The 14484-nt window shown below is 35.1% G+C and overlaps 2 protein-coding genes across 2 annotated transcripts in view; one reads left to right on the forward strand and one right to left on the reverse strand.

Moving 5' to 3' along the window:
- Positions 1 to 156: 156 nt before the first annotated feature.
- On the forward strand, positions 157 to 2995 carry ssna1 (Sjogren syndrome nuclear autoantigen 1). Its single transcript, XM_067437922.1, has 3 exons — positions 157 to 440; positions 1433 to 1632; positions 2631 to 2995. The coding sequence occupies exons 1-3, from the start codon at positions 389 to 391 to the stop codon at positions 2724 to 2726; spliced, it is 348 nt and encodes a 115-aa protein (XP_067294023.1). The 5' UTR covers positions 157 to 388; the 3' UTR covers positions 2727 to 2995.
- An 883-nt stretch (positions 2996 to 3878) lies between these two features.
- tprn (taperin) overlaps positions 3879 to 14484 on the reverse strand; it is a 35149-nt gene continuing 24543 nt past the window's right edge. The window contains exons 2-4 of the mRNA XM_067437920.1: positions 7772 to 7970; positions 7041 to 7156; positions 3879 to 6016 (exon numbers count right to left, since the gene is read on the reverse strand). Of these exons, the coding sequence (XP_067294021.1) occupies positions 5954 to 6016; positions 7041 to 7156; positions 7772 to 7970 (378 nt within the window). The 3' untranslated portion in view covers positions 3879 to 5953. The remainder of the gene's footprint in view (positions 6017 to 7040; positions 7157 to 7771; positions 7971 to 14484) is intronic.

A 14484-nucleotide genomic window follows, 5' to 3' on the forward strand; every position in this document is an offset into this window, starting at 1 on the left:
TTAGAAGTAGGTGAGATCGAGATTCCAAAAGTATTTGCATTTCCTTTGTCATTTTTTATGTTCTGAATGTATTTTTTTCTGTAATAATGAAAACACGCAACTCTGTTTTAAATTCTAAAATAAAAGTCTACGGAAACTCGCTTCTTGAGCGTTCCCATGGAAACAGGAGGGAGACTTGACTTAACTGGAATGTTTTCGTTAAAGTTACTCCCCTCTCAGATTGGCACCATTTAACGCACGGTAAAGTGTGTGGCTTGCGAATTCCAGAAACATATTAAATCAGAAGGTACAACTAACTGACTGGCTTCACTGCATGAAACGCTTTTAGTGATAAAACGAGTGCAGGCAGTCCTTTTCGTGTAGTTAGCGAGCTAACCGGCTAATCAGAATGACCCAGCAAGGAGCTGCGCTGCAAACCTACAACAATGAGCTTGTCAAATGTAAGTAGCCTCAGATGTATAATGTTTCTGTCAGGGGAACATACATGTTCTTTTATATATAGTTTTATTTACTTGTATATACTCGTGATGGGTAGAAGGAACTTGAATGCAGCTAGCATTATACTGGCTTAGAAGTGATTAGTTTGACTAACGTTACCTAACGTTATAAGTGTTACCTAAATAATGTTAGTTAATTTACGTGAACATGGTTCACCAACATTTGACAAGCAGAAAGTGTAACAAAAGGTTTAATCTTTATTTTGAGCCATTTACCTGTTATAGTTTAAAGGAATATAACTCAATTTGCTAAATTATCCTCTTGGGACATTTAATTATTTATTTTACTTCACGTTCAAATACTTTGTGTGGCAAATGTACCCATCCACAACATGATCATTTATTTAAAATAAATGTTGCTCCAAAGTGTAGTTACATCATCAAAAGTGGCCTATTAAACTTTCGTTTCAGATTTGTGAGGTAGTTTTAAACTTTTTGGTCTATACAGTGGTGGCCAAAATTATTAGAACACCTGACAGATCTAAAAATGTTGACCCTTTTTGCTTCCAAAACATGATTTCATTTCATAATTCTGCAGATTCTTTCCGCCGCAGGTAGTTCCGGCAATAGTTATAAGAATGTCTTTTGTCATTGTCCACTTAGAAAGTAAATCCAGGCCCAATAAGACTACTCCCAGTTGCCAAGTGTTCTAATAATTTTGACCACCACTGCGTATATATATTGAACATGTTGTAATGCTTTACAATTCACATGACTGGACTGTTTAATTTGATAAAATCCTGCTCTTTATTGCACAAATCAGCAGGAAGAAATGCTGAGCAAGCCCTCATCAGCTACTTACACTCCCTCTCAGTTATAACAACATGAATGTAAAGAAACACAAATAAAACACTGACAAAACATATTTTAGATGTGCATGGTGCTTCCTTTTTTTTTAAGGAACTGGCCCTTTTCATCCTCCTTTTCTATCGCAGGTATAGAGGAGCTGTGCTCTAAAAGAGAAGATCTGAACCGGCTGATCCAGCAGGAGGAATCAGAGAAAACTCGTCTCCAGCATGACATCCGTGTGCTGACAGAGAAGCTGAGTCGAGTGAACGAGAGCCTGGCACGCCGCCTCAGTGCCCGCGCTGAATTTGACCGCACCATCGCAGAGACAGAGGCTGCGTACATGAAGGTAAGGACAAAATCAACCTGTTTTTAATATTTCGTGTTTCATGAAGAGTGACCAGAAAAATCAACAGCTAGCTTTATTAATGTTTCACAGACACTATACACCTGTTCCATGGAAGTGATTGGAACACCTGAATTCAATTATTTGACAATATTAGTGTAGTTACATATTATTATTAGTGTAGTTAGGGTTTTGAAGTATAAGTCAAATCGTTATAAAAATTATTTTGTGCCAACTGCGGTCAAAATCTTAAATAGAGAATCTTATGTCTGAGATACAATGCTGTATTTTATATATTAGAATTTAGGCTTTGTATGTATTGTACTGTATACTGGCCGTGTCATGTAGCCTGACAAGCCAGACCCACATTAAGATGTTTGGTCTGGAAACTCACCATAGACAGGGCTCAATCCGAGGGGCGGGATAAACGGTTGTCTTTCAAACTCCCTCTGCACGCGATAGGATAGCGCTACACCAACCGGAGCAACGACGGTGAAACAGATCTTGTTGATAGATTAAACATTCACCGTATCCGATCGGCTAAACTACGAAAACATCTTCCCTTTTTAAGAATGACTCCAGTGCCGTTCTTTTCTCAGAGAAAAGCTTAACTCCAAGTCTTCCAGAGTCGCGGTCAAAGCTGATTCGAAAGACCGCCGCCGTTCGCCAGTTTCTGTGTTTACTAGAAGCACGCAAACGCAACCTGGCCGTCGTCATTATGGCCCGCCCGCCAACTCTATATGCGATGTGATTGGCCCGTCCAGATTGTGAGGAATACAGCTCAGAAGAGTATTGAGAGTTCCTAGACCACACTTGCGGGCAGATTAAATTTGCTGCCGCTAGGGTGCGTCTAGATTTCTAGTCTACGTGTCATGATGTCTAAGACAAATTTCCCTGTAATGTGTATTCTATTCTATTCTATTCTATTCTATTCTATTCTATTCTATTCAAAGAAAATATGTTTTTATGGTTTGAATAAATCCCTTCTCTGTCTTTTTCAGATTCTTGAAAGCTCTCAGACACTGTTGAGCGTTTTGAAGAAGGAAACTGGGAATCTAACAAAAGCAACTGAACCAAGAACTAGCAAAGATCATTGATAAATACTGAATTTTCCCATTCACTCAGTCCTTTCATTTGTCTATATTCCATTCATCTCCTCTTTCTTCTCCTTCTTTCATCTTTGACAGCACTCCCTTTTTTAATCACCATACAACATCAGAATGTAACGTCTCATTCCTATCAGGAAGCTGTGTATGTAAAGTGTATAAATTTGTAATAATGTTTTGATATATGATTAGGTGTTTAATTGAAATATTTTATTTAAATGTAATGTTTTAATAAAGATAACTTGTTAATGTGATTTTTTTTTTTTTTAATGTTTTTAAAGAGCTAAAGGCAATATCTGCATGTAAATAATATCCCAAGATAGTATGAAAATTCCTTAGCCTTCATCTGTTTATTGAACATTTCCTTATGTTTGACATTTTACCCCCCTCCGAGTTCATCAAAACCAAATTGTACATTTAATATTCTCTTGATGCAGAAAACAGAAATAATGAGAAAATTTGACAAACTAGTACATTTGACAAAAAGTACATTAACCACCAGAGTAATGAGCAGCTTGATTGGAGTTACAGGAACTAATGAAATACTTTGAAGTTGCATTACATTTTGTAAGACACAAAAGCAATAGTTCCCAACCATCTAAATGTCTAATATTCATCCCTCAAGAATGTTTCATGTTTTTCTAAGAACATCTGGAGGATCTACTGTAGACTGGGATGGCAAGCGAATGCTTAAGTGACATACTGCAGAACTAGAATGTAAGATTTGGTTGAATTCTAACACTTGGTGAAATGGCCTTATTTCAAGTATTCTCTTAAATAAAATTTGCCTTTAAATGTGATATGAAAAATCATGGGTTCAAAGGTTTTGTTCAGATGGGCAGCAAAAGGTGTTTTTTTGTTTTTTTTTAAGTATCTGTCTCAAATATACTACCATTCAAAATTCTGGGGTCAGTAAAACATTTTATTTTTTTGAAAGAAGTCTAATGCTTAGCGAGGCTGCATTTATTGGATTAAAAATTAAAATTCAGCAACCATTATTACAGTCTTCAGTGTCACATGATCCTTCAGAAATCTTTCTAGTATACTGATTTGGTGCTCAAGTACCATCTAATTTTCAATGTTAAAAACAGTTCATATTTTTGAGGAAAATGTGATACTTTCTCAGGATTCTTTGATGTTCAAAAGAGCAGCATTATTTTTTGTAACGACGTGAAAGTCTTTACTGTAACTTCTGATCATTTTAATGCATCCTATTCTTTCAAAAAACGTATTGACCGCACAACATTTGAAAGGTAGTATATGTTTAATTATTTTTAGTCGATGTTATGCTCCCAGTGAACACAGATTATACATTTCATAAAATAAATCACAAAATGAAAGTGATTTTAGATCCCTAAAAGGCATTATTCCAACCAAGAGAGAAGCTTCTGGCTCTCAAAACTTGACTGCATCAGGTGCAAAATAAAGCAAAAACGAGGACAGTGCAAATAATGAATATAAAAGCATAGGACTAAGATGTAAGCTGTCTTATAAACATATGTAATTTTGTACATGATGTCAAATCATCAAAAAAAGAATTATCCTGAAGCACCTTAGTGCTACTGTTTGCCCCTTTAACTAAAAATGTGAAAAAGTGGTCAAAGTAATTAAATAAATTATGAAAACTTCATCCTGGAGTGTACAAACTATACACCAATACTGGTCGGAAAGGCTGAGGAGACACGAGCAGATACGCCAAAGCCATTTAACAGACATGACACACTCAAGTCAGTTGGCATTGTGTGTATGTAGTCTTCATGTTTCGCACACACACGTGGCCCATGCTTACAGCGTAGATGTCCAGTTCATAATGTAAGAATATCCAGTTCAGAATACATAAGGATATAACCTTGAGTATGATTATTGATAAACTGATGCACCAGTCGGTAACACTGTGCTTAAAATGGCATACTAAAACACCGGTCAATGCCACTGTAATTTCTCCGATTAAATCTCAAGAAACCTGTCAACAACATTTCCAGATTATATTTCATCCCAAAAAGAAAAAATAAATAAATAAACATACATTATATTTTGCTTAAACCATATTAAAAGGATTATAAAAAGGCAAATAATAAGGTCTAGTCTAGTCCTACCGAAATTGTTATTAACGTATTAATAATACATTAAAATGTTTATTTCAATTATATATTGCAGTGTTTTTTTACTGTAATGCAGTAAAAATACTAGATTATGACCACTATTGAGAATAATGGGGGGGGGGATCCACATATATTACTAACTTACGAGGGAAACATATGTAAATGTCATGGAAATAATGATGGTTCTAAGAACAGGCATCATTTTTAGTTTTTTAGTTTTCTTTTTTCTTTTGGGCTCAAATGTAACCTGGCCATGTCTTCACAAGATTGACTTGAATTTATGATTGCATTGGTGATCCAAAACATGACCAATTGTTTTTGTGTATATTTGTGTAATCAGTAAATTCTTTTACCATGAAAAAGCAAAGCAAAATGAATGTGCTTACCAGCTCACTCAATTCACCAATTAAGAGCTGCTCTTAAAAAAAGAATAAAACTGATCTAGAATCACTAAATCAACACTAACATGTTGTTAGTATTTCAGCTGTATAGTATATCGGTCTGTGCATCAGACATGTCTACCTTGAAACACAGACATACAAAAGGAAACATGAAACTAAAGTGGACGAATTCTATAGTTTGGGAGTCAATACAGACCTACACATGCACATACAAAAACATCACAAAGAACAAGGATTGTGGCACCCTTTCACCAGTCATACATAAACAAGTCACTTATTTCATTTTTTGTTGCTTCACCCTCTTATTGTCTTCTTTCTGGAGTCCTGTTACACACACCCAAGATTCTTTCTCTATTTAAAGGACAGTCTTTCATCTTTACCTCTTTTAGAAATTTGGTCACTTTCATGAGGTGAGTATTACATACATAGAGCATGTATGTGATGGAAGAGTGAAATTCAAGCCATTTTCCAAGTTAACAGAGTCCATCGCAATCGGTGGCAACAGGAGGTCAGATATGTGTGACACATCCGCTACGTGGATCAGCGATGAGGAAAGTCCTGCTGTTGACGCTGATGGGTACGGCCACAGAGTACGAAATGTACGTTTACGTGCTGGTTGCTACTGGTCCCCATTGTTCTGGAAGTTTTTTCTTTGCATCCAGGCTGGTGCTGGCAGGCAGTGGTTGGTCCCGTATCTTCCCGACATCTGGAAGGTTTAGAAGTAGAGGGCTGGTTCACTGCTGAAGTCTGACAGGGAGGAGCTATCAGCAGGTGTCAGCTGGTGAACAGAAAAAAAACAGGATATTAAAGGTGCAGTATGTAAGAAAGACAGCTAGTGGTTGCACTTTAGAAGTTCCCTTTCAAAGCCTACAGCGAACGGCCGGTTTGGACTACACCCCTGCACTTCCTGGCAGGAATGACGTAACTAGAACAGTTTACTGACTAACCCTCCGCCCACAAGAATATGCAAAAAAGGGGGCGTGGTCTTGTTGCTCTCCCACGTGGAGAAGAGGGCGCATTCAGCGCTTGCATCTCCCCGTTATGGTAAGAGGCGGGACCTTTCCGGGCAGAGTGCGCTAAGCTGCTGTCCAATCACAACACGGGAAGCGCTGGCCCAATCAGAACTCGTTACGTATTTCTGAAGGAGGAACTTCATAGAACAAGTAAGCATCAGGCCTTTTTAGGACAGAGAAAACAGCGCTGTACAGATGAGTAAATTGTGTGAAAAATACTGGTTTTTTTTACACGCGAAACATGAACTCATGTTATATGGCACACTGTAAACATAATCAAAGCTTCAAAAACATGTAAAGAACGGGACCTTTAAACTCACCCATACCACCAAATCTGTCCTTAACTTTACCTGTATCCACCTCAATATAAGCAAAAGTGTTTTGCAATACAATATAAACAAAATAAGTACATTGTACTTATTTTTGATGTAAGTACACAGTAGTTAAGTTCACCTAATATAAAATGGGACCAATAAAAGTATACATTTATTTATTTTTAAATCTGACCACAAGCTTCTAAACGTTAGTGTGTTTCTTGTTTGGAGTTGTGCCTAAATGTTTCTATGGTTATTTCTGTCACCTATTGTGACCAAGAATGACTCCTGTATTCCATAGACACCAAACAATAATTTATGGGACTCACTCATGCATTTTAATGCAGCTGTCATTACAATAGAAGCCACAGATATTTGAGGGAGGGCTATTTTCACTTGGGCCAGTGACATGCACCAATCAATGTTCAACTCATTTTACACTTAAACTGTGTATATTTTTCTTGTTTCTTTTTACCATGACCTCCTCTGTACTCTGTGAAGTATCTTCCCCCCGGTGAGCAGACTCATCGAGCTTGTGTTCTTGCCAGGCGTTAAACTCCATGGAGTGTTTGGGTGTGTAACTGGACAGATCTGAGGACACGAGAAGAAATATATGAATCAATGTCAATCCAGACTGAAGAATCGTCACAGAAAATATACTTAATCTAAAAATATTTTAGACATTATAAAATTATATAATTATAATTGTCTTTTTTTATTTTATTGTAAATACACTTTCCCTTGTACCTTGACATATATGTTCTCATAAAATGTTCGAATTTGTCATTTGTTTCTGAAACATATCCTTGTTATTTGTCAACTGCCCAAATGCAATAAATGTAACAGCTCATGACTGACCAGCAGGTGTCAACACTGTTCAAATGAAGAGCTTTATTGTAACAATACAGGTGGTCAATTCTAACCACTGAGAGATAAGCTCATTCATTTCAACAAGCAAACAAAATAATGCTCATGATTAATTTTTCTGTATATCTACTATGGATTCATCTGATCCCGTTTCCTGTAAAACCACAAGAAACAGATCCCAATTTGCATGCTATTTATCATTCAAAGCGTTGCATCCCAAAAGAAATATAGGACAGAAATAGTATGAGAACTGAATCCATTTCCTGTTCACCTCATCCATGGTTTCTGTGCCTTCCTCTCATTCTATTCATTTCCTGTCATTCTTCTCATCTTACTAACCTGTGGTGTTGTTGGAGTGAGTGGGTGAGCTGGTGTAACTGGCACGAGGAATGTTTATCCTCCCTGCAGTGATCCCTCCATCATCTTCTCCTCTTTTGTCCTCTCCTTCATCCTCGTCCTCTCCGCTGTCCCACGCGCTGTTCTCGGACGGGTATTCAAATGTGCTCTGTAGGCTGGACTCGTTGAAGGATATTTTTAACTGTGGTGGAGTCAGAGGACAGTTTGTTAGGTTTCAGTTCAGAATTTCGAATTCCAAAAAAAGAGTGGAGGAAGGAAGGACTCATATCTGTGAAATGAACTATTTTGATATTATTTAAATATATCAGTTTGCACCTCATGAAGTTATTTGAGAGAATTCCAGAATGAACAGAACTGTGATCTAGACAAAGTGTGGGGACTTTGAATAAGGTAAAATATAGAACAGTTTTAATTTGTATAAGGAGAGATACTACAAACTTTTTTTTTTTAATTACATTTTGGGTTCTAACTTTTTTCAGTTTTTCGTAAAGTGTTTTTTTTTAGACTATTGGATAGAAAATATCCTAAAATACAATTTTATGTGTATCATTTATAACACTTTATCAATTTGCGTCTGTAGATTTAAATTACAGTACATATCTTAAAAGGAAGTTTTCTCAAAATGAGTTTATTCTCCCGCAGTCACAAATCTCCAATTCAGTAGCACTTACATACACCAAACTTTACAGTTTTATTATATTTTATCTATATTCTGAAGTTCATTCCATAGGGGCTTGTTCATATTTTATTTCCCTGATTTTATAAAACATTTTTTTTTTATAAAAAATGTTTTACATTTTTTGTTCTTATTTATGGCGTGATAAATAGAGATTTCCAAAAATCCCCTCTGTAACAAACTTTGACTCTAATATGTAAAAGGCTTCATCCAATGTTCAGATGTTTGTTCAAGAAATATGCAAATGAGTGCATGTGTAGTAAGATTATATCTCATTTGCATATTTAAACATAACATTTCAAAAAAATGTTCATACAAAAATGTTTGCAATTATTAATGTAATGAATCAACTGGGGAATCATTGTGATATCACTGATTTTTGTTTTGTTTGTATTACCCTATTTACTCTATTCGCTAGAGTCTTGTCTTAACATGTTTTTAGTCATTACATAATAATCATAAATCAATTTATTTTAAGGTTTTGAGGACTTTAAAATTATTGTTAAATGCAATAATGATACCTAAAAGTATACTGTATTAGAAATAATGCAGTATGAGGTGTGTCCAAACACATATGGCAGAATGCAGGTCCTGACCAAAACAAATATTTGTTTAGCAAAACTTTACCAGGCCTGTGCACCTGATATTTATATACACCAAGAATCTATGGTAACAAATGGAGGCATTTTTGACTATGCACATAATGCAAATGAAAGGGAAATGGTGAAAAAAAAAAAAAGCCATTTACAGACAACATAGTTTCCTTTTGGCTTTTATTACTCACTGCTTATTATGATTTATTTAGGCTTGTCTGATAATCAAAGTCCGTCATGGCCATAAATGTTGACACGGAAATCTATTGAGAAACTCAAATGAACCAAGAGCACCTTTTGGAAGTCGTGTGACGGTACTGTAGCATCATAGCTCTTTGAAATATAACGGGGCATTGAATGATTGCCATATCATATAAACATAGCATTATTGTTATTACACTACCATTTAAATAAATTATTTCATGCAATTGCACTTATTGTGTATATACATTTTGCTGATGTTTAAAAAATACCTGCATGCAATTACAGTTGTAATTCATTTCTGTAGTTACATTAGTAATTGTACTGTTGACCCTACCCCTAACCATAACTAAACCTTACCATACCTTCACCCACATCCTACCTCAATAGCAGCAAACTTAGTCTGCAATAGAACATGAACACAAGAATGTCATATAGATTTAAGGGTTAGCTCCTTTAAAAAAGTCACCTTGAAACCACCTAGCATAGCAATGCATTCTGAACTCCTGAACAACGCTCTAACCACAACACCTTAACGTTACACTAATCTTATTAAGAACTTATCAGGCAAATAAATACTGTGTTGCCTGATTCAAACTCAATGTGAAGGGTCACTATAGATATTATACCGTAGTTTGTAGTGTCCAAAGCACCCTAGTGACAGTCACAGTCTGTGCCCTGGCTCTTGTGTATCAGCGGCTGTCCTAAATCTACTCTAATCTCAATCACATGTCCTTGCTCAACCACATATAAGCAACCTTAATTTACAAAGGATGTGATCATGGCCTTACATGGCACACCCATCAAAACAACCGGACAAAGGCCACACATAATTGGGTGGTTTTTATATGGTGTAATAAACTGTAGCTTATATACCCTCTAATATAGCTGATCATGTGCCATAACATTACATATATACATTTTTTGTTTAAAATACTTTTATTCATAGGACATTAAACCTACTTAAACAAAACCTACTTAAATTATTATTAATTAAATTAATAATATATTGTTTAAATTAATTACTTTAAATATTAAAATTATAGGCCTATATCTTTTATTTTTTATCTTTTTATTTTTTAAAAAGCTGTTCTTTTGAACTTTTTATTCATCAAAGAATCCTAAAAAAAAATGTCACGTTCTCCACAAAAATATTAATCAGTATATTTTCAATTCAGCATACTGGAATGATTTCTAAAAGATCATGTGAAGACTGGGTTAATGAATGCTGAAAATTCAGCTTTGCTGTCACGGGAATACATTTAAAATATATAAAAATAAAATAAAAACTATTATTATTATTATTATTATTATTATTATAGATAACATTTCACAATAATACTGGTTTTACATGTATTTTTGTACTTGTGGCCACTTTCAGAGAAAAAAAAAACATGATATGAGGTGTGTTTAGCCTCATGTTAATTTAAGGTTCTTCAAATGGTATCAGGAAATTAATAAAGTGCAGCAATTGTATTGTTTTATATACTCTTTCAGAAGTGTTGTACAAGCTTTGCTCTCTTTTAGTAACTTAGTGTTGCCAAATCTATTTTGACATAGACTGGGTGTGTAGTCAAATCTGTCACACTTTTTATATAAAAACATAAGATGATACAAACATGACACCTAAAGGATTAACATGCGGCATTATACATGCTGTACTTCCTGAGGTAAAAGACATTCAGCAGCTTCAGAAAGCATCCACCCTCTTTTCATCTTCTGTTAAATATCTATACACTTTTTCCATAAAATAATTTATGCATCTATAGGCTCACATTATTAAGTATGTCTGTTTAACTGCCTGCCAACACATGGTCAATATGATCTCATAAAGTTCAAACTGAGCTTCAGAAATGGTTGAAAGCTGATTTAAGTGACTTTGAACGTGGCATGGTCATTGGTGCCAGGTCTGAGTAATTCAGAAATCTGACCTATTGAGGTTTTCATGCACAACTATGAATGCTTGTATTCAGTTTACAAAGAATGCTACAAAAACAAAAAAAAAGATCCAGTGAGCAGCAGTTCTGCCCTTGCTGATGCCAGAGGTCAGAGAAGAATGACCAGACTGGTTCGAGCTGATAGAAAGGCAACAGTAACTCAAATAACCACTTGTTACAACCAAGATATGGAAGATTGGAATAAAAAGCACCATTGGAAAGAATTCTTCAAATCCACTCCATATTTTGCTCTCTATGCCTATTAAAGCTTGAATGATTGAGAAAATGTTTAACAGTGGATTTTGTCAGACCTTAAACTCTCTTATGTTAAACCACATTTACACTTTTTCTTTCTGTTATACAAAAGCATGCAGCTGTAGAAACTGTTTGGGAAAGTATGATTTTAAAAGGAATGCTTTACAATATTGTGTTACTCCTTAAAAAATCCATACAAAGTTACTTTTTATGGAAAGTAATGCATTGTTACTTTAAAGAAAAGAAGAAAAGGGTTTGCTCTGTAATAACAAAAATACATTAGCAGCAATTACAGCCTATAGAATTTTCTTGGGTTTGAGCTTTGCACATTTAAAGTTTTGCCTAATCCTAAATGCAAATTTGTACCAACTCCAGAGTAGACACGGAGTATCTGTGGACTGCAAATTCCAGATCACACAACTAATTCTGAATTAGAATTGAGTCTAGGCCTTTTCATAATTATTTTCTTTCACAGCCATTGCTGTGTGTTCTGGGTCATTGCCCTGCTGAAAAATGAATCTCCACCCAAAGTTAATATCTCTGGCTGACTGAATCTATTCTTTGCAGATTTGCCTGTGTCCAAGTTGCCCGTGATAACAGCAGCCTTTATGGTTTCCTCTACTAAAAAACAACTCCAAAAGCATGATGCTGCCATACCATAGTTGTTTGGGTTTTGGGATGTATTATGTATAGTCTTTCAGGTAATATTTTTGTGGTTTTTGTTTGCCACACAGTGTGTCACATTCTCACTCCAGGCATGAAATGTTGGCATTTATTTAAAAAAAAAAAAATAGTATTATATTGTAGCTACGCCCAAAAAGGCTGAATCTGAAGTGTATATTTGACTTTGCAGGACTTTAAATCGTCAACACATTGGATTTATTTCTTCACTGAGCTTATCTAAAGGCATTCTGTGATTATCTTCCTCAAAAAAGTATTTTATGCTGCCTCAGAATTGGTCAAGACAAGGTATCTTAAAGAAGACAGAATAAAGATGACTAGTGTCTGGAGTGGCTCACTAGGTTTTGTCAGAACAATTACATCAGATTTACATAAATATGTAAAAATTCAGCACCAGCCTTAGCAATAAACAATACTTTGCATCCATAGTCATTTTCTTATTCAACTACTGTAGATTCTTTAACATACTGCTTTCTGAGGCTCAATGTACCCAAACTATGAATAAGTCACTGGCAGTAACAAGCAAAGTTTCCAGTGTGGAGTTATTTGGTCATTCTTGGCTCATGCTGACATATTTCCTGAGTATTCAGCCAGTGTTAGAAATTTGAGCACAGCCTGATATGCTGGCATCTGCAACCATTCCCATCGCAATTCACCAGCACAATTTTAACAAAAATAAAAATGTATCTTTGGCATGAGAAAAAAAGTCAAATTCCATTCAAGCAGATCAATCATTATATAGAAATATGTTCAACGCGCTCATCTAACACATTCTGGATAAAGAGATTGGAATAATAAGTACCATTGGAAAGGATTATTCATATCCACTCCATATTTTGCTCTCTATGCCTATTAAAGTTTGAATTATTGAGAAAGATTTTAACAGTGGTGTTTGTCAGACCTAAACTCTCTCATTTTAAATCACATTTATAGTCTTTCTTTCTTTCTGTTATACAAAAGCATGCAATTGTAGACACTGTTGGGCAAAGTTACTTTTAAAAGTAATGCTTTACAATATTGTGTTACTCCTTAAAAATTACATTACTTAGTGACTTTTTACAGAAAGTAATGTGTTATGTTCCTTTTTTTCTCACCTGGACTTGCTCTTTTGCTTTTTGTATTAACAAAAATAAATGCTATATTTAACACTAAACGTTAAATAAATACTCCTTAGTCTGAAGAAAATGCTAATTGTACACCCTTTACAGTAGAGGGTGCAGCTCAAAAAACCTTTCTGCCATGGTGCCGTTCTGGATTTCACAAAAATAGGAAACGGGAGAAGAAATTTCAGTTTGAGAAATACTGAATACTTTTTGTGCAACTGAGAAAGTGTGCATGTTCACATTTAGTCTCAAACTACAATAACCATCATGTTTTCACAATGCAACGCCTCTGCAATTACTCACGATTTCTCTCAACATGAGGACAAAAGAGCTCTCTCAGTCAAAAAAAGGGAAAACAAAGTAACCTGCATTACTTATCTGAAAATGTAAATTAGATATTTGTTGTAAATTTAAAGAAATGTTTTAATTTAGCCTACTTGTTACTTGAAAAAGTAATGTGATTATAACTCAAGTTACTTGTAATACATTACCCCCATTGATTTTAGATATACATGAGTCACATGCAAGCGACAACATCCCGCAAGAGAGCCTCTTGAAAACAACACGGATATTAATTAAACTACAATTCGCCGACTGAACGCTAGAAACTGGCTTTAAAAAGGAGTCAAATCTGTATCAGATTTCAGTAATTAAATCCCCCAAACAGAGCTTTTCTGTGAAAAGAAACCCGTATGCACTCCGGTTTTTATCTAAACATGTCCAATCTGGCAACCATATGCACACGAGCGCTCTCTCGCGCACGGACGATCTGAAAAAATTATTAGGATATTGCATGTTAATAATAAAGTTTATATAACGTTAGTCACAATGTAGGCTAACGTTACGCAGTGACTGTGATGTAGCCTAATCTGAAATAGAAATAGGCAAAAACATCATAGGAAACACCATACGCAGTTCTCAAAAATATAAACATATAACTTATATTTTTACAAAATGAATAGCCTTTTTCGTTTTAACTTATATGTTGGAAAAGGTGACATTTGCTAGAAGGATCGAGTGAACGATCTAAGCAAAAGTATCTATGGTTGGTATTTTGTAATACAACATAATATTACCCTTTGTCATTAGACACACTATTTAGTTTGGTATGGTACTTGGTGTTTCCTATTGTTACTGTACTAGCGTCTTGCTTTATCTAGACAATGCTGTCTCGCTAAGAAACTTTCAATTGAATCAGAAATTGTTTAAACAGTCAATAAGTGGATAAAATCGCTACTTACTGCTTGCA

This window comes from Pseudorasbora parva, chromosome 3 (genome assembly GCF_024679245.1).
Source record: "Pseudorasbora parva isolate DD20220531a chromosome 3, ASM2467924v1, whole genome shotgun sequence".
NCBI classification, from domain to species: domain Eukaryota; kingdom Metazoa; phylum Chordata; class Actinopteri; order Cypriniformes; family Gobionidae; genus Pseudorasbora; species Pseudorasbora parva.